Here is a 19,880-nt window from a genome sequence, read left to right as displayed (position 1 = left end):
TGCCATACATCCAACAACATCACCTCATGTTGCAGTAGGATAATGCACGGCCCCATGTTGCAAGGATCTGTACACAATTCTTGGAAGCTGAAAATGTCCCAGTTCTTGCATGGCCGGCATACTCACCGGACATGTCGCCCATTGAGCATGTTTGGGATGCTCTGGACCAGCGTATACGACAGCGTGTACCAGTTCCTGCCAATATCCAGCAACTTTGCACAGCCATTGAAGAGGAGTGGACCAACATTCCACAGGCCACAATTGACAACCTGATCAACTCTATGCAAAGGAGATGTGTTGCATTGCATGAGGCAAATGGTGGTCACACCAGATACTGACTGGTATCCCCGCCCCCAATAAAACAAAACTGCACCTTTCAGAGTGGCCTTTTTGTTGTGGACAGTCTAAGGCACACCTGTGCACTAATCATGGTGTCTAATCAGCATCTTGATATGGCACACCTGTGAGCTGGGATGGATTATCTCAGCAAAGGAGAAGTGCTCACTATCACAGATTTGGACTGGTTTGTGAACAATATTTGAGGGAAATAGTGATATTGTGTATGTGGAAAAAGTTTTAGATCTTTGAGTTCATCTCATACAAAATGGGAGCAAAACCAAAAGTGTTGCGTTTATATTTTTGTTGAGTGTATTTTATGAACACTACCCAATCTAGAGCCCGTGGATCCCCACGGGCAATATGCTAGTAATAACAATAAAAATAATAATAGAGCAAAAAGAATTAGACTTTGTATGTTCCGAGTCAAAGTATTGCAACCAGTACAAAAAAACAAAATATCAATAATAAACAAAATAATATCAATAATAAAAGTACAGATCTGTGATCAAACTCATAAAATGATAAACACACCCATTAAACAGGCCACTGCCATTCTTGTTGCATGCATAAATTGTATATAGGTGATATATTTAATGATGAAACAGCTTAATTAAACTTGTTGATCTCTGCACATCACTGACATATATGATGTATTTGTATAAAACCACAACAATATTTTCCCCTTGAAGAAGTCAGATTGGAGGACAGGGTAATTCATATATGTTTGCCCCACCTCATTATTTACAAAATTATTGCCTGTGACCTTTCCATTGACATTATGCTACAAGTCACGCAGGTGACCTTTCAGAGACAAATAATAGACTCACCCCGAATTGGTGAGACCACCACCACAGGACTTTGTCACAACACATTGGCGATTTAATGGACATTTTCTAATTAAGCCAATACCACATAAACCTTAATGTTTATTATGAACAGTGTCATGAGAAAAAAGTTTGAAACATAGATTTTATGTTAAAATGTTAGATTTTATTGTTTCATTTTGATGTCTAAAGAAAAAAAAAAACTGGCATGCAAGTTTACCCCTACAAAATTTTGTTATTCCCCATAGATACCATTAGTTCTTGACAGACTCTACATGTTGGGATTTTTTTTATTTTTATCAGAAAATGCTAGAATATAAAGGCTGAAACGTTAGCCATGCACGTTATGCCTTTTTTCTTGTTGCTAAACTAACTAATGATTCACTGACTACACAAAAAGTAATCAAATTGACCAATAAGCATAATTGTTAGTTGCAGCCATAATACAGTATCAGGGTATGTGTCTGCTTTACACAGAAGGCTATTTTTTAAACCAATTCGCATTGCTGTTTCACTCAAACAAATCCATTACGCACCTGACTTGAACTCTGATGTCCTAAAGGTTTTGTCACACTATAACAGATTGTGTAAAGTCATTAGTAAGGGCCCCTTCACATGTAACACGAGTAAAGACAACTGGAGTACAAAGGGGGAATCGCATGCCACTCGTGAAAAACTGGAGCTGCCTCGAACGTGTCATACAGCTGTTGCCACAACCATTCGCGTGCTGTTCGCCCCTGTAACCCATTCCAGTGGCGGGCAAGATGAAGTCGCATTGTCAGCTGATCGTGTTCGCAGCATTCGCGCGGCATATCGTACACAGGTTGGACATATCATGCTGAGACACGATATGCTGCACGAAATCATTGCCCATGTCGCACCATGGGTGAATGACACCATCAAGACAGCCTTCACACCAGTGGCCAAAAGACAGGCCAGAGTCCAGGTGCCACCCACGAACATCCAACACCACTTGCGGGGCACTTAGAAAAGGTGGTGCTATTCACGCAGCAGGCACAAGAGGAGAGGGCAGATAACTACAGTCGAGCTGTGCTGTGCCCCACAACTGTGCTCCCCCCAACAACACATATGTCATGCAAGTGTACCCCCTGCAACACATGGCGTGCACATGAACCAACATTGTCAGGTACTGTTGACGTGGCTGGAGTGTGAACGTTGTCCCGTGCAGCACGCATAAGGATGGCTGTAATGTGCAGCTGGAACAGCTGAGCGCTGTATACTCACAACTCAGCATATGTCATGCCATCAACAACATGAACCACACTCCGCGTATTGCGCGTGTGGGCGGGGTCTCGTGCTCTCATGACATGCTGATAATTATGTACAGAGAAGATCACATGGGGAGCGGCCAGCCACATCTGAGCGCGCACACATGGTAAGGCGCCTCTCAGCTGATCGCCAGCATCTGACTTACTGACAGCTGGAAATGACAGCTCAGTGCACACGTTACATTAAACAAACAAAGAACATAGGCAGGACAAGTATACAAATAAATACTACATTAGCTACATACATAATTACATAATAAATACATAAAATAAAAGCTCAAAGAACAAAGAAACCGAGAGTGACACTTTGTTCTGTGCGCTGATCACAAAAGTGGCCGTGTCGCTGCGAGCAGCAGCTGCTGGGATCTGTGGACCCGCAAGTCACAGCTGGAGAACATGTATCGTATAATGACGGACATGACCATACAACACTCCACCGTGAGGTGCGTGTATGTGCATTCTGTCTTCACATGGAAATACATACGTATCACTTTTGCACTGTGCAGCAGCGAACGTGCCAGCGCGCACAACATCAGGCGGCTACCCCATGTGACAAACTCCATGTGTAAACACTCAGCTGACAATTGGACTGTCATGTCCACCATGTGAGTTATGGGCCATACGACAATGTGTCCTTAGGTGCGCTGCTCGCTGGACACGCGGCGCCGGCTGATGTGTCGACGTTATAAGCGCATGGCTTCATTCATGTCACTCTATCAGCCTGTGTATGTGCATGACCATGTGGAACAGGAGGATGACCTGTATTGTCGCTCTTCATAACAGAAATGAATTATTGGGCTTCCATATATTTGTTAAATTATGTCCAGCATCAAACTACTCCTCTGTTGTGGGAGCGCAATGTGGTGCCACGTGCGCTCTCTGTTTATGCATGCGCCACAGTGTTGTGCACACCTGCCTGACCGTGTGTCCCTCCCAACAGCAGGTGGAATGTTTCGCGGTTCCCCGTTTAGATTTTTGGCTGGTTTCTGCTTCTTTTGCCCAGCTACGTGTGAAGGGGCCCTAACAGATGTAAATCATTTGGCTGGGTGCAAATTTTGCTTAATTCGTTGGTCTCCAGTGGATCTGGGGCTCTGATGAATGGATTACATGACATTTCCACTGGCAACACAAAGAATTGCATTCAACAGAATGATTTTCCCAAGTTCATACGTGTGCTGGGAGGAGCCGGATTTGAGCGGGATTCGCTGAGATCTGAATTCAAATGGGGCTAGAATCCAGCTAGCTAGGGGATCATGATGTCACACTTCCGCACCACATACTTGCACTAACACTCCACTGTGCTGGCTTTCACAGTGGCTTTAACAGTGAGGACAGCAAACAACCATCTCTCTCTATGGCGCCTTCTCAGCCAACAGAATCTGCAGGGTGCACTCTGACCTCTGGATAAAAACGCACACAGCTACACTGTCTTTTTCTTTAATTAAGTCTGGCCTTGGCTAAATGAACAACTGTGTTGCACTGGGAACTGTCCTCTCTCCCCTCATGCTGAATTCACACCCCACACCACAGAATTGGCCACTGGTGGTTGGCTCTCACTGCGGTATTGTATCACTTCCTGTTACGGAGCACAGCGGTGTTTTGCTGTATCTGTTAGCTGTTTAATCTGCGTAGTTAGATTGATCTAGATAACTAGATAACGATTTGTTTCACAGTGTAATCTTCACGTGCCTTAACTAAAGCACTCCCTCTGCTGAATTCACCTCTAAATTATTTACACATTATTCACTTTGTGTGTTTTTAGGAATCCGCTAGCTTAGCGCAGCTACTAGCTCTTAGCCGGTTTAGCATGGCAGCTTCTCCTGTCTCTCCCGCACTTCTCTGCTCTGGGTGTGAAATGTTTAGTTATTCCTCGGCCTCCGTTAGCAGTAATGGTACTTGTAATAAGTGTAACTTATTCGTAGCTTTGGAGGCCAGGCTGGGCGAATTGGAGACTCGGCTCCGCACCTTGGAAAATCCTACAGCTAGCCAGGCCCCTGCAGTCGGTGCGGAGCAAGGTAGCTTAGCCACCATTAGCTGCCCCCCAGCGGATCCCGAGCAGCCGGGAAAGCAGGCCGGCTGGGTGACTGTGAGGAGGAAGCGTAGTCCTAAACAGAAGCCCCCTGTACACCACCAACCCGTTCACATTTCTAACCATTTTTCCCACTCGGCGACACACCCGCCGAGGAACAAACTCTGGTTATTGGCTACTCTGTTTTGAGAAATGTGAAGTTAGCAACACCAGCAAACACAGTCAATTGGTGGTTGGCTCTCACTGCGGCACTGTATCACTTCCTGTTCCGGAGCACAGCGGTGTTTTGCTGTATCTGTTAGCTGTTTAATCTGCGCAGTTAGATTGATCTAGTTACCTAGATAAAGATTTGCTTCACAGTGTAATCTTCACGTGACTTAACTAAACCACTCCCTCTGCTGAATCACCTCTAAATTATTTACACATTATTCACTTTGTGTGTCTTTAGGAATCCGCTAGCTTAGCACAGCTACTAGCTCTTAGCCGGTTTAGCATGGCGGCTTCTCCTGTCTCTCCCGCACTTCTCTGCTCTGGGTGTGAAATGTTTAGTTATTCCTCTGCCTCCTTTAGCAATAATGGTACTTGTAATAAGTGTAGCTTATTCGTAGCTTCGGAGGCCAGGCTGGGCGAATTGGAGACTCGGCTCCGCACCGTGGAAAAGTCTACAGCTAGCCAGGCCCCTGTAGTCGGTGCGGACCAAGGTAGCTTAGCCGCCGTTAGTTTCCCTCTGGCAGATCCCGAGCAGCCGGGAAAGCAGGCCGACTGGGTGACTGTGAGGAGGAAGCGTAGTTCTAAACAGAAGCCCCGTGTACACCGCCAACCCGTTCACATTTCTAACCGTTTTTCCCCACTCGACGACACACCTGCCGAGGATCAAACTCTGGTTATTGGTGACTCTGTTTTGAGAAATGTGAAGTTAGAGACACGAGCAACCATAGTCAATTGTCTTCCGGGGGCCAGAGCAGGCGACACTGAAGGAAATTTGAAACTGCTGGCTAAGGCTAAGCGTAAATTTGGTAAGATTGTAATTCACGTCGGCAGTAATGACACCCGGTTACGCCAATCGGAGGTCACTAAAATCAACATTGAATCGGTGTGTAACTTTGCAAAAACAATGTCGGACTCTGTAGTTTTCTCTGGGCCCCTCCTCAATCGGACCGGGAGTGACATGTTTAGCCGCATGTTCTTCTTGAATTGCTGTCTGTCTGAGTGGTGTCCAAAAAATGAGGTGGGCTTCATAGATAATTGGCAAAGCTTCTGGGGAAAACCTGGTCTTGTTAGGAGAGACGGCATCCATCCCACTTTGGATGGAGCAGCTCTCATTTCTAGAAATCTGGCCAATTTTCTTAAATCCTCCAAACCGTGACAATCCAGGGTTGGGACTAGGAAGCAGAGTTGTAGTCTTACACACCTCTCTGCACCTTCTCTCCCCCTGCCATCCCCTCATTACCCCATCCCCATAGAGACGGTGCCTGCTCCCAGACCACCAATAACCAGCAAAAATCTATTTAAGCATAAAAAATAAAAAAAATAATAATATAGCACCTTCAACTGCACCACAGACTAAAACAGTTAAATGTGGTCTATTAAACATTAGGTCTCTCTCTTCTAAGTCCCTCTTAGTAAATGATATAATAATTGATCAACATATTGATTTATTCGGCCTTACAGAAACCTGGTTACAGCAGGATGAATATGTTAGTTTAAATGACTCAACACCCCCGAGTCACACTAACTGCCAGAATGCCCGTAGCACGGGCCGAGGCGGAGGATTAGCAGCAATCTTCCATTCCAGCTTATTAATTAATCAAAAACCCAGACAGAGCTTTAATTCATTTGAAAGCTTGACTCTTAGTCTTGTCCATCCAAATTGGATGTCTCAAAAACCAGTTTTATTTGTTATTATCTATCGTCCACCTGGTCATTACTGTGAGTTTCTCTGTGAATTTTCAGACCTTTTGTCTGACTTAGTGCTTAGCTCAGATAATTATAGTGGGCGATTTTAACATCCACACAGATGCTGAGAATGACAGCCTCAACACTGCATTTAATCTATTATTAGACTCAATTGACTTTGCTCAAAATGTAAATGAGTCCACCCACCACTTTAATCATATCTTAGATCTTGTTCTGACTTATGGTATGGAAATTGAAGACTTAACAGCATTCCCTGAAAACTCCCTTCTGTCTGATCATTTCTTAATAACATTTACATTTACTCTGATGGACTACCCAGCAGTGGGGAATAAGTTTCATTACAGTAGAAGTCTTTCAGAAAGCGCTGTAACTAGGTTTAAGGATATGATTCCTTCTTTATGTTTTCTAATGCCATATACCAACACAGTGCAGAGTAGCTACCTAAACTCTGTAAGTGAGATAGAGTATCTCATCAATAGTTTTACATCCTCATTGAAGACAACTTTGGATGCTGTAGCTCCTCTGAAAAAGAGCGCTTTAAATCAGAAGTGCCTGACTCCATGGTATAACTCACAAACTCGCAGCTTAAAGCAGATAACCCGTAAGTTGGAGAGGAAATGGTGTCTCACTAATTTAGAAGATCTTCACTTAGCCTGGAAAAAGAGTCTGTTGCTCTATAAAAAAAGCCCTCCGTAAAGCTAGGACATCTTACTACTCATCACTAATCGAAGAAAATAAGAACAACCCCAGGTTTCTTTTCAGCACTGTAGCCAGGCTGACAAAGAGTCAGAGCTCTATTGAGCCGAGTATTCCTTTAACTTTAACTAGTAATGACTTTATGACTTTCTTTGCTATTAACTATTAGAGAAAAAATTACTCATAACCATCACAAAGACATATCGTTATCTTTGGCTGCTTTCAGTGATGCTGGTATTTGGTTAGACTCTTTCTCTCAGATTGTTCTGTCTGAGTTATTTTCATTAGTTACTTCATCCAAACCATCAACATGTCTATTAGACCCCATTCCTACCAGGCTGCTCAAGGAAGCCCTACCATTATTTAATGCTTCGATCTTAAATATGATCAATCTATCTTTATTAGTTGGCTATGTACCACAGGCTTTTAAGGTGGAAGTAATTAAACCATTACTTAAAAAGCCATCACTTGACCAGCTATCTTAGCTAATTATAGGCCAATCTCCAACCTTCCTTTTCTCTCAAAAATTCTTGAAAGGGTAGTTGTAAAACAGCTAACTGATCATCTGCAGAGGAATGGTCTATTTGAAGAGTTTCAGTCAGGTTTTAGAATTCATCATAGTACAGAAACAGCATTAGTGAAGGTTACAAATGATCTTCTTATGGCCTCACACAGTGGACTCATCTCTGTGCTTGTTCTGTTAGACCTCAGTGCTGCTTTTGATACTGTTGACCATGAAATTTTATTACACAGATTAGAGCATGCCATAGGTATTAAAGGCACTGCGCTGCGGTGGTTTGAATCATATTTATCTAAGAGATTACAATTTGTTCATGTAAATGGGGAATTTTCTTCACAGACTAAGGTTAATTATGGAGTTCCACAAGGTTCTGTGCTAGGACCAATTTTATTCACTTTATACATGCTTCCCTTAGGCAGTATTATTAGACGGCATTGCTTAAATTTTCATTGTTACGCAGATGATACCCAGCTTTATCTATCCATGAAGCCAGAGAACACACACCAATTAGCTCAACTGCAGGACTGTCTTACAGACATAAAGACATGGATGACCTCTAATTTCCTGCTTTTAAACTCAGATAAAACTGAAGTTATTGTACTTGGCCCCACAAATCTTAGAAACATGGTGTCTAACCAGATCCTTACTCTGGATGGCATTACCCTGACCTCTAGTAATACTGTGAGAAATCTTGGAGTCATTTTTGATCAGGATATGTCATTCAAAACGCATATTAAACAAATATGTAGGACTGCTTTTTTGCATTTACGCAATATCTCTAAAATTAGAAAGGTCTTGTCTCAGAGTGATGCTGAAAAACTAATTCATGCATTTATTTCCTCTAGGCTGGACTATTGCAATTCATTATTATCAGGTTGTCCTAAAAGTTCCCTGAAAAGCCTTCAGTTAATTCAAAATGCTGCAGCTAGAGTACTAACGGGGACTAGAAGGAGAGAGCATATCTCACCCATATTGGCCTCTCTTCATTGGCTTCCTGTTAATTCTAGAATAGAATTTAAAATTCTTCTTCTTACTTGTAAGGTTTTGAATAATCAGGTCCCATCTTATCTTAGGGACCTCTTAGTACCATATCACCCCAATAGAGCGCTTCGCTCTCACACTGCAGGCTTACTTGTAGTTCCTAGGGTTTTTATGAGTAGAATTGGAGGCAGAGCCTTCAGCTTTCAGGCTCCTCTCCTGTGGAACCAGCTCCCAATTCAGATCAGGGAGACAGACACCCTCTCTACTTTTAAGATTAGGCTTAAAACTTTCCTTTTTGCTAAAGCTTATAGTTGGGGCTGGATCAGGTGACCCTGAACCATCCCTTAGTTATGCTACTATAGACTTAGACTGCTGGGGGGTTCCCATGATGCACTGAGTGTTTCTTTCTCGTTTTGCTCTGTATGCACCACTCTGCATTTAATCATTAGTGATTGATCTCTGCTCCCCTCCACAGCATGTCTTTTTCCTGGTTCTCTCCATCAGCCCCAACCAGTCCCAGCAGAAGACTGCCCCTCCCTGAGCCTGGTTCTACTGGAGGTTTCTTCCTGTTAAAGGAGTTTTTCCTTCCCACTGTCGCCAAGTGCTTGCTCACAGGGGGTCGTTTTGACCGTTGGGGTTTTTACGTAATTATTGTATGGCCTTGCCTTACAATATAAAGCGCCTTGGGGCAACTGTTTGTTGTGATTTGGCGCTATATAAATAAAATTGATTGATTGATTGAATTGTCTTCCGGGGGCCAGAGCAGGCGACATTGAAGGAAATTTGAAACTGCTGGCTAAGGCTAAGCGTAAATTTGGTAAGATTGTAATTCACGTCGGCAGTAATGACACCCGGTTACGCCAATTGGAGGTCACTAAAATTAACAATGAATCGGTGTGTAACTTTGCAAAAACAATGTCGGACTCAGTAGTTTTCTCTGGGCCCCTCCCCAATCGGACCGGGAGTGACATGTTTAGCCGCATGTTCTCCTTGAATTGCTGGCTGTCTGAGTGGTGTCCAAAAAATGAGGTGGGCTTCATAGATAATTGGCAAAGCTTCTGGGGAAAACCTGGTCTTGTTAGGAGAGACGGCATCCATCCCACTTTGGATGGAGCAGCTCTCATTTCTAGAAATCTGGCCAATTTTATTAAACCCTCCAAACCGTGACTATCCAGGGTTGGGACCAGGAAGCAGAGTTGTAGTCTTACACACCTCTCTGCAGCTCCCCCCCACCATCCCCCCATTACCCCATCCCCGTAGAGATATGTGCCTGCTCCTAGACTACCAATAACCAGCAAAAATCTATTTAAGCATAAAAATTCAAAAAGAAAAAATAATATAGCACCTTCAACTGCACCACAGACTAAAACAGTTAAATGTGGTCTATTAAACATTAGGTCTCTCTCTTCTAAGTCCCTGTTAGTAAATGATATAATAATTGATCAACATATTGATTTATTCTGCCTTACAGAAACCTGGTTACAGCAGGATGAATATGTTAGTTTAAATGAGTCAACACCCCCCGAGTCACACTAACTGTCAGAATGCTCGTAGCACGGGCCGAGGGGGAGGATTAGCAGCAATCTTCTACTCCAGCTTATTAATTAATCAAAAACCCAGACAGAGCTTTAATTCATTTGAAAGCTTGACTCTTAGTCTTGTCCATCCAAATTGGAAGTCCCAAAAACCAGTTTTATTTGTTATCTATCGTCCTCCTGGTCGTTACTGTGAGTTTCTCTGTGAATTTTCAGACCTTTTGTCTGACTTACTGCTTAGTTCAGATAAGATAATTATAGTGGGCGATTTTAACATCCACATAGATGCTGAGATTGACAGCCTCAACACTGCATTTAATCCATTATTAGACTCAATTGGCTTTGCTCAAAATGTAAATGAGTCCACCCACCACTTTAATCATACTTTAGATCTTGTTCTGACATATGGCATAGAAATTATAGACTTAACAGTATTCCCTGAAAACCCCCTGTTGTCTGATCATTTCTTAATAACATTTACTCTAATGGACTACCCAACAGTGGGGAATAAGTTTCATTACAGTAGAAGTCTTTCAGAAAGCGCTGTAACTAGGTTTAAGGATATGATTCCTTCTTTGTTATGTTCTCCAATGCCATTTACCAACACAGTGCAGAGTAGCTACCTAAACTCTGTGAGTGAGATAGATTATCTCGTCAATCGTTTTACATCCTCATTGAGCACAACCTTGGATGCTGTAGCTCCTCTGAAAAAGAGAGCCTTAAATCAGAAGTGCCTGACTCCGTGGTATAACTCACAAACTCATAGCTTAAAGCAGATAACCCGTAAGTTGGAGAGGAAATGGCGTCTCACTAATTTAGAAGATATTCACTTAGCCTGGAAAAAGAGTCTGTTGCTCTATAAAAAAAGCCCTCCGTAAAGCTAGGATATCTACTACTCATCACTAATTGAAGAAAATAAGAACAACCTATGCACCACTCTGCATTTAATCATTAGTGATTGATCTCTGCTGTCTTCCACAGCATGTCTTTTTCCTGATTCTCTCCCCTCAGCCCCAATCAGTCCCAGCAGAAGACTGCCCCTCCCTGAGCCTGGTTCTGCTGGAGGTTTCTTCCTTTTAAAAGGGAGTTTTTCCTTCCCACTGTCACCAAGGGCTTGCTCATAGGGGGTTGTTTTGACCGTTGGGGTTTTTCTGTGATTATTGTATGGCTTTTGCCTTGCAATATAAAGCGCCTTGGGGCAACTGTTGTTGTGATTTGGCGCTATATAAATAAAATTGATTTGATTTGATTTGGAGAACTGGCCAATGAGAAGCCCAGTCTGAAGCATCAGACAGCCACAGGATATCAATGCATGAGTATCGTAAAAGTAGCAAACAAGTACAGGACAAAACACTAAAACATGAAACCGCTGGCAAAGCTCTCTGTCGGATGTCTGCTCAAAGTTTTGAGCATGCACAAAACTTTGACGGACTCACCGTATATCAGCTGACATGGAACACATTTAAACGATGAGAAATGGACTTGCAGTGAACAAAAGTGGACATGAATGGACATCAAAATTTCGTATATGTCACTCATACATTTCCTCAATCAGTCATAAAGTGACAGACACTTAAAATCTAACCTAAGATGCTCCTCTCTCAGCAGCTGCTCCTGTCTGTCAGCCTCTCTGTGGTGTTGCTGCTCTTTCTCCAGCTCCTCTTTCAGCCTTTGCTCCCTCTCCTTTAGCTCCTTCTCTCTCTGGACACGGAGGACTTCCTGTTGTGTCCGGATCAATCTGCGCTCCTGGGCCCGCTGAGCTTCCAGGCGCTGCTGCTCCTGCTGCTGCTCATAGGGTGACTTTACATGCTCCAATTGGGCATGTGCCTCGTGCTGCAGTTGGCCCTCCTGGTGCAAGTCCATATGTGAACCCTGTCAGAAAATCAATTTAAAAAAACTTGAAAAACCACATCCTAAAACAATGTGCATAACACATAATGTAAAGCACATCATCACTGTGTATCTCACTTATAAACTGATACGTATCTAGATACATGGGCTACAATACAATTCAAGAACCATACTTTTTGTTAAAGATGTCCTGACTGAATTGATATGATTGGAATCGGGACAGATAAAGTCAGTTGTTGATTGATCGGTATCAGATAAAATAAACCAGAGTCACCAAATAAGTCGCAGACATACTTTTTTCCCTTCTGAAAAACAAGCCATAGAAATTACCTCAGGTTATATTAACACTGTGTGAACATAAGCATCTGTGTACAATAAAAGGAGTTTTCTGTCATTGTCTCAGGCGTGGAGGCTCATATAGATGCATTAAAAAACAAAAACGAAACAAAAATGTCTCTTAACTACTGTCGTACTGACGATTGTGGTAGGTGGGTTTACCCCTTAAGAAACAGCTTTGATTGAAGGCGTTTCTCTTTTTTTTTTTTTCCCTCAACACATGACAGATCTGTTAAACAGAATAGCATGTACATTAGTATGGTATCTCACTGGGCCACAACAGCGTGCAACCTGCATTTGCGAGGGGTTTCGCTTAACAGTTGCTGGGTGGTGCCATCACCTACCATGGGTCGCTGGCTGTCACTTGCGTATCGCTTGACTTTTGAAGAGTTCGAAGTTGGCGAGGCAACAAAGGTCCTCGCCAAATACTCATAGCCCACTGATTGTAGAGCTTGTGACTCAATGTGCGAGAATCGTGAGAGAACTTACTGAGGGGTTGATGATGGATGAGACTACATTTTGAGTGATCAGAGACCAAAATGAGGATATGACATTCCTCACGGGAGTCACACATGAGCTGCTTTGGCAGTATGCCGAAATAGCTGAGATGATCGGAGAGAGACCACGCTTATGGAAGCTGCCTCAGGAGTCCAGCAGCCACGGCTCAACTACTGACCCGTATGCATGCGTGTTCAGCGGGCTGAAAACACATGTCCACGGTAGCTGAAATAATCTATTTTTTTTCTTCTTCTAAATTACAGCCACAACAGGAAAAACTTTCATGCTGGCAGCCGTGTGGTGTGTGCCCGGATGGTCAGCCTGCACTCACAGAGGTGGGCTTTTGCACAGCAGTGTATGAATACTGGCCATTCCCGAGAACCAAGGAGGACATCTGTCCACAGGAGTGCTTCATGCACCATCCGTGCATGATGGTGCCACCCAGGTGCTCTTTGATGGCGTGGACTGCTGGACATTATAAGTTTAATTCTGCAGGAAATCATTCTACAAGTGGGTGAGTGCCCTGTTCAGTTTTCTTCCTGCTGTATTTTATTCTCCTCAGTGGAGGAAAAAAAAGGCTGTAAGGCTGTATTATTTATTTATTATATTTGATTATTATTTTGCTTTATTATTATTTACAGGGCTGTTACTGGATACAAACAGGGGAATATCTACACAGTCTATTCATATGAGTAATAGCTGGAAAATATCAGGTTAATGTCTGCAGTGTGTCATTTGTACCACTTCAGTGAGATACCAACTGTGAATCTGTTGAATCTCTCATTCGCGTGTTTGGTTGCAAATGTGCATCTCCAACCACTCTCCAACAGTCGGGCTCAGTGAGATACTGGCCTTAGGTTAACTTTAATGAGCGTGCATTTTGCTCTGTTCAAGTGTAACATCTTGGAAATTACAAGTACTGGACCAGGCCTCAGTTGGCCGATGCTCTATACTAAATGACTGAACAGAATAAAAAAAAAAAAAAAAAAAAAAAAAATCTGATCGGGACATCCCTACTTTTTATTATGTAATGATTCAATGTGATATGATATTAATGGTTTGACATTCATTTTCCATTATTACAATAAGCCAAAAGTGGTATTTCTGACCTTCAATTACAGATTTAATGAAAAATCAGGACTCTTTCGGGTTTTAACAGCCATTATTCACCACTAGAGGCAGCGTCACAAGCAACAGCAAAGAGTGCAGCATAGAAGAAGCCAAAAAGCCAGCTATTAGCATAGCATAATTTTCCCATTCTAATCTGGTATGACAACATTAATTTGTGAACTGAATGCAAGTTCAAATGGGTATATTTATACCATACTGATTTTGTTTTACTTCACAAAGTTACATGTTCATGTGACCAGTCTTGGAGGAGCCTTAAGCTGACCTTTGGCCAAAATTTGAAGATGCAGAAGTAGGACAGAATCAAGCTCAACTTAACAGATGTTTAAAGGACATGTTGCATGTTTAACGTCCCAGATAGCAACACAACATCGAAGTACTCATGATTGTAAGTCTCCCTGCACACATGCACTCATAATTAGTGGTTTCTGATGTTTTTTATTCCTCTCCCTAAGCAAGGTAACACATGCATTTCCGGAAAATGTCTCACTCGGCAATTCTCGATGACACACTTTACCCCAAAACTCAACTTTTTCAAAGTCTGTCGAATTTTGGAACCTAAAGTGTTGTGACGTTGCCATTTGTGTCACAGGATTCTGGTTTACTGCTGCTGTGATCATGGACATGCCTGGACAAGCAGATGTATGTCACGCATTGGAAAAACCCACCTATTTTCAGGAGAAAATGAACTATCTAATGTGCCACAATCATGACAGAATTTGAGTTGTAGGCAGAGCTGTAATCGGACATTACGCGCTCGTAGGATCAGAACCCGTGAGCAAGTGGACCTGGACTATTATTCTCTGGCCGAGTGGAACTTGAAAATGATCTCTGGCTGTGGATCCGAGTGAGGACAAGTGGACCGTTCCACTGTCCTCACTCGTGTGATGCGTGCGTGAGCACTTCTTTTTGTTGTGGACTAATTTGGAAATCTTTACACTGGGGTGAGTGGAATGTTAATTTTTTTTTCTTTTTCATCTTTTGCTTTGCGTTCTTTTCAATGGAGCTTTCAATGAAAGTAATTTTTGTTTACTCAGAAAGTCTGTGGATGTGGTGTGTGTGTGTGTGTGTGTGTGACAGCTGTTTTAACCCCCCAATTCAGATGAAGCTCTGGCTGAATTTGAACAATACATAATCAGTATTAATCTTGTAGACTCTCAAATGTCACAAAACTGTCAATCTCTATAAGGAACTTTTTAAAAGAGAATTAATGTTGAATAACCCCCTAAAAAAACAGCTGACATGCGGGTTAAAACAGCTGTTACACTGTTTTAACCTGCGTGTCAGCTGTTTATTGCTGTTTAATGGATGTGAAATGTCTCTGTGATGACAGATACATATAAATATATACATATATATACATATACACATATACATATATAAAAACGCCTCTTCAACCAGGGCGGGGCATCCCAAGAGCACTGCAGCCCACAGGGTGCAGTTCATTCAGGTGAAAGACTTCTCCATCTTTCTGCCAAGTCTCTGTAAGGAACATAAAATCCAGCCTTTCCCTGGTGAAGAGCTCATTAACAGAGAAAGTTTTATTTGTGATTGAGCGTGCGTTTAGCAAACACATTCGACATGATGTTGGTGTCGGCTCCAGCTCAGTAGAGTGCAGTGGGATTGGTTGCAGCCAGTTCCCACGATCACATGACGCCCAGCTGTTACACCAGGTCAGCTGTTGCTCTGTTGTTGGTGCCGGCGTCGGAGACCTGGAAGGATCCTGTCACCAAGTAGTAAGTCCACCCTGCCTCCAGCGCTGCTGCAGGGTTATGTTATTGGCCCTGAGGAGCGGCAGCGATGGAGTCGCGACATTATCTGCGCACCCCTGGAGCGGAACAATCCGCAGCCACCTGTGGCCTCGATGAAAGCGAGAGAAGCCGGCCAAACACGCACTACTCCTGAGCTTAACCTGGACCCCAGCCCTGCAGCCTCGTCTCTTGGCCCTCTTCCCAGGACCACCTGAAGACCTCAACAGAAACAGGTATTCTGAGGGAGTAAGCCAGCACCCGTATGGAGGGAGGAAAGTTTGTTTCTAACTTTCCCAGGTGCTGTATCGGCGCTCCGTTGACTCTTTGGTGTTAAAAAGAGCATTTCGATCATAAGCCCGGATGGCATAGGCACAATCACAGGGAACAAGGGCGAGCGAAGAGAACGGCATACAGTGTCAAGATTAACACAAGAAATTGGCAAAAAAGCAGACAAGCAGCGGCGTGGCCATACACAGGGCAATTTACAAATATTCCTTGATTTGTACACGTGTTTTGTGATCCACAAATCCAAAATTCCGATTTGTAACTAGTGTGTTGGTTTTTACATAAAAATGTGTATTGAAATATATCATTTTTTTCATTTGTTACAAAAAAGCATTTGCAAAACTGAAAATTCTGTTTGTGAAGTGTGATTCAGCATTTGTAGATCAATGATCACATGCATTTATCGTTTTGCTCACTTATGCAATATTGAGACATTCTGAACGCAAAACTGCTCAGTTTCACAAATATATGTTGCTATTCACATTTCCATCTAGTAGTTGGCAGTGTTGTTCTATGCATTTTGACAGGCGGGGGTTTGTTGCCCTGCCATGAAAAGCACCCCCTTTGCGGGAACGCACATTTGCAGCTTGTCGCCTTAAAGTCACATTTAACTGCACAGATACACAGTTTGCGCTGACAAAAATGTACACAAACGTACACAAATCAGTATGTGTTTAAATATATTTTTTTGTCTTAACTAGTTGCATATGGAAACAGCCTTTTGATGTAATTTGCAAGTTGCAATTTTAGGGGCTCTTCTAAAATAAGAAAAATAATAATAAAATAAAAAATGGTTGTTTGTGCAATATTTTGTGTGGGGTTTTGGTGGGGGGTTACACCTCGGGAGGAAATGACCACTGCTGTCCGCCTTCCCCCAATAAATCTGTTTCCATATGTAACTAGTTACACAAAAATATATTTAACACACACTTTTGAAAATACATATGCTTTCACTTTTCTTTTGTATTTGGAGATGAAGTAAGATGGAATGATAACCACTGATTTGTAAACATTTTTATCATAATAATAATACTACTAACAGTAGTCCACCGTTTAATCGGTGATCTACAAATGCTGAATCACACTTCACAAATAGAATTTTCAGTTTTGCAAATGCTTTTTTTAACAAATGAAAAAGTGATATATTTCCAAATACATGTGTTTTATTTATTTATTGTAAAAACAAACACACTATTTACACATTGGAAATGTGTGTTGGTGGATCCAAAAACGTGTACAAATCGAGGAATATTTATAAATCACCCTCTGTGAATTTGCGAGTATGACAGTGTTGCTTTGTGTGAATCGCCAGCTGTTTGTTTATGGATTAGTGCAGTTTTGCACTGAGAATGTCTCAATATTGCATAAGTGAGCAACATGATGAATGCGTGTGTTCGGTGATCCACAAATGCTGAATAACACTTCGCAAACATAATTTTCAGTTTTGCAAATGCCTTCTTTTTTTTTTTTTTTTTTTTACAAATGAAAAAAACTGTATATTTACAAATAAACATTTATTTGTAAAACCCAACACACAAGCTACAAATCAGAAATTTCTGTTTGTGGATCACAAAGCACGAGTACAATTCAAGGGATATTTGTAAATCACCCTCTGTGCATCTGCAAGTATTAATGAGACAAATTTAACTCCATACACAAAAATGTTCTCACAGCTGCTGCTTTTACAATGACTGCATCAAAATAAACAGTTATCACTTAAAAACGAGTCATCATAACAACCTCACACTTGTGTAAACTTTGGAATTAATCTGTGCCTCAGTTCTTAACGTTACTAGCTACATTCCATTAAAGCGCACGCTGGGACACTTCTAGTGACTACGTCACCTGTTGTAAACACTGGAGTACTCATGAGTACTTTGTTTTCATAAGTCTCTGTAGCTGTTTGCTGTGAATGCCGTATACTTTTTTAACCGGTCACAAAAGTGCACAAAGTAATCCCGGTGGATCATCGGATGGTCACTACCAGCCTAAATCTAAACTTATGATTTCAGTGCGACATCTCCTTAAAAGAAGAAAAAAGAGCCATCGGCTGGTTCTTAATACATTTACATCAATTCAGGGGTACGTACATTGATGTAGTTGCATCTACTACTTTAAAGTGGATTTTCAATTCATTTTGGTTAATTGCTTCCGCCTAGAAATAATCATATAAACCAGCTCTGACCTGTTGTGGAAGGCGTCTCTGTTGATCCAAGGCATTCTCATCTGGTTGTTCTGCCTCTTCTTCTTCCTCTTGATGCTCATCCTGCTGGTCATGTTCATCTTCTAGCTTCTGAGGCTGTCCTGCTTGTGCCATCTCCTCCTCTGCTAGCTCTCTTCTCCTCTCTGCTTCTCCCTCTCTATCTTCCTCTTTCTCAGATAAGGCATGGTGGGACACAGTTGAGTGATACTCAACCTTTGTATGTGTGTGCAGGTCCTCCTCTTGGTGCTCCAACTACAGAGGAAACAATAACACTGTGTTTTCTTATCTGTTACAGATTAAAGCAAAGTTATAGAATGCAACAAGAGATAATGACACGCTCCCACTTTACCCTGGACTGAGTGTCGTGTTTATCCCCCTCCGAGCTGGGCTTTTCTTTAAGAGGACTTTGCAACATTACTGCTTGCTGGGATTGATGGACCTGAGATTGTGCGACAACTACTCGTGGCTGCTGAGGGGCAGTGCTTTGCTCCATCTGCCTTAGCCCGGGCATCCTGTTCAGAGAATCCTTCAGCTGCTTGTACTCAGCAACTTGTAACTAGAAGATAAATACAAGCCACGCAAGAGGTAAGGAGATGATAAGGGGGAGAGCGGGGGGTGGGGGGTCCACAGAGGGGATTTCTAAACTAAGTCAAATGCCATTGTATTGAATTAATATACAAATCAAGCAGCCAGCAGTACTTACAAGTAATGTGAATGTTTAAGTACTGCACAAATTATTCACAATTGCCTATTTAAAACCAGGTGACTCTCCAGACTTAAACGATCTCTTGCTGTCTGTTTTTCCTCCTCATTAAAGATAAAACAACTTTCAGTTTGTCCGTGCCACTGTAAGCAGAAAAAGTTTACACTTTTGACAGTAAGTGCTGTCGCAGCACGTGGTTACTGTGGTTACAGATAGAGGTGGAATAATTTTTCCTCTCATTGAGAATAAAGGAACACCTAGTTTTCAGCCTGCCGATTACTGCTCACGAGAAAGTAGTATAAGAGCTTGGTGCATCTGTTAATTAGTGATTGCTAAAACCAAATCAGTTTCACTGCAAAATGTCACTTAAGTACAGGTATTAAAGCAAGTGACTTTAGTATGAAAAGTATTTAACAGGTATTTCACCTACATGTGTTGGTAAAACCCCCTTTACACAGGGACGGGGTCTGTCCAAGGGTCCTTGTGTGATCATGAAATCGCGTTTAACACTGCATGATGCCAAAGAGGGGTTCAGCTGCGCCCGGGACCTTACAAGGTCTGCTCGGTATCCTCTCACAAACCTCCGTCATCGCAATGGTCACCGTGAAGTATGAAGCTGCACCGGATTTCCGCAGAAGAGTCGTCAAGCCCTAAAAATGTACAAACACCTCACAGACCGCCCCATGACTGCCTGACAGGGGCGAAATACAGCGCCGTGTCAACAGCAGATTGTCCAGTGACACATGACCTGAGTGATGCGAGTTTGGACATGAACTCAAGGAAAAAAAAAAAGAGCAATATCATTTCAATATCACAGGCAATGGGCGCACAGTGATTGGGACTGTGTGCCGTGATTTTTATTAATAAACTTCCTTTTATGAAGTGCTGTTATAAAAGTCGAAATGAGTTCGTTGTCAGCTGATGTCAGGAGTTTATCACAAACTTTTGTGCGTGTCAAAAACTTTGAGGGGAAATCAGGCAGAGAGATCTGTCTT

The 19,880-nt window shown here is 42.3% G+C and overlaps 1 protein-coding gene across 5 annotated transcripts in view; it reads right to left on the bottom strand.

The window, feature by feature from the left end:
* golim4a (golgi integral membrane protein 4a) overlaps positions 1-19,880 on the bottom strand; it is a 111,683-nt gene that overhangs the window by 41,432 nt on the left and 50,371 nt on the right. For all 5 annotated transcript variants that reach the window (XR_004560068.1, XR_004560069.1, XM_034168115.1 and 2 more), the window contains exons 8-10: positions 18,532-18,738; positions 18,165-18,434; positions 11,716-12,002 (exon numbers count right to left, since the gene is read on the bottom strand). Coding sequence is in view for 3 of the 5 variants with exons in the window: in XM_034168115.1 (XP_034024006.1) it covers positions 11,716-12,002; positions 18,165-18,434; positions 18,532-18,738 (764 nt within the window). In the remaining 2 variants the exon portion in view is untranslated. The remainder of the gene's footprint in view (positions 1-11,715; positions 12,003-18,164; positions 18,435-18,531; positions 18,739-19,880) is intronic.

Source organism: Thalassophryne amazonica, chromosome 4 (assembly GCF_902500255.1).
Source record: "Thalassophryne amazonica chromosome 4, fThaAma1.1, whole genome shotgun sequence".
Taxonomy (NCBI): Eukaryota; Metazoa; Chordata; class Actinopteri; order Batrachoidiformes; family Batrachoididae; genus Thalassophryne; species Thalassophryne amazonica.
Note: the sequence above shows the minus strand (reverse complement) of the source record. Positions and strands in the feature narration are given on the sequence as shown.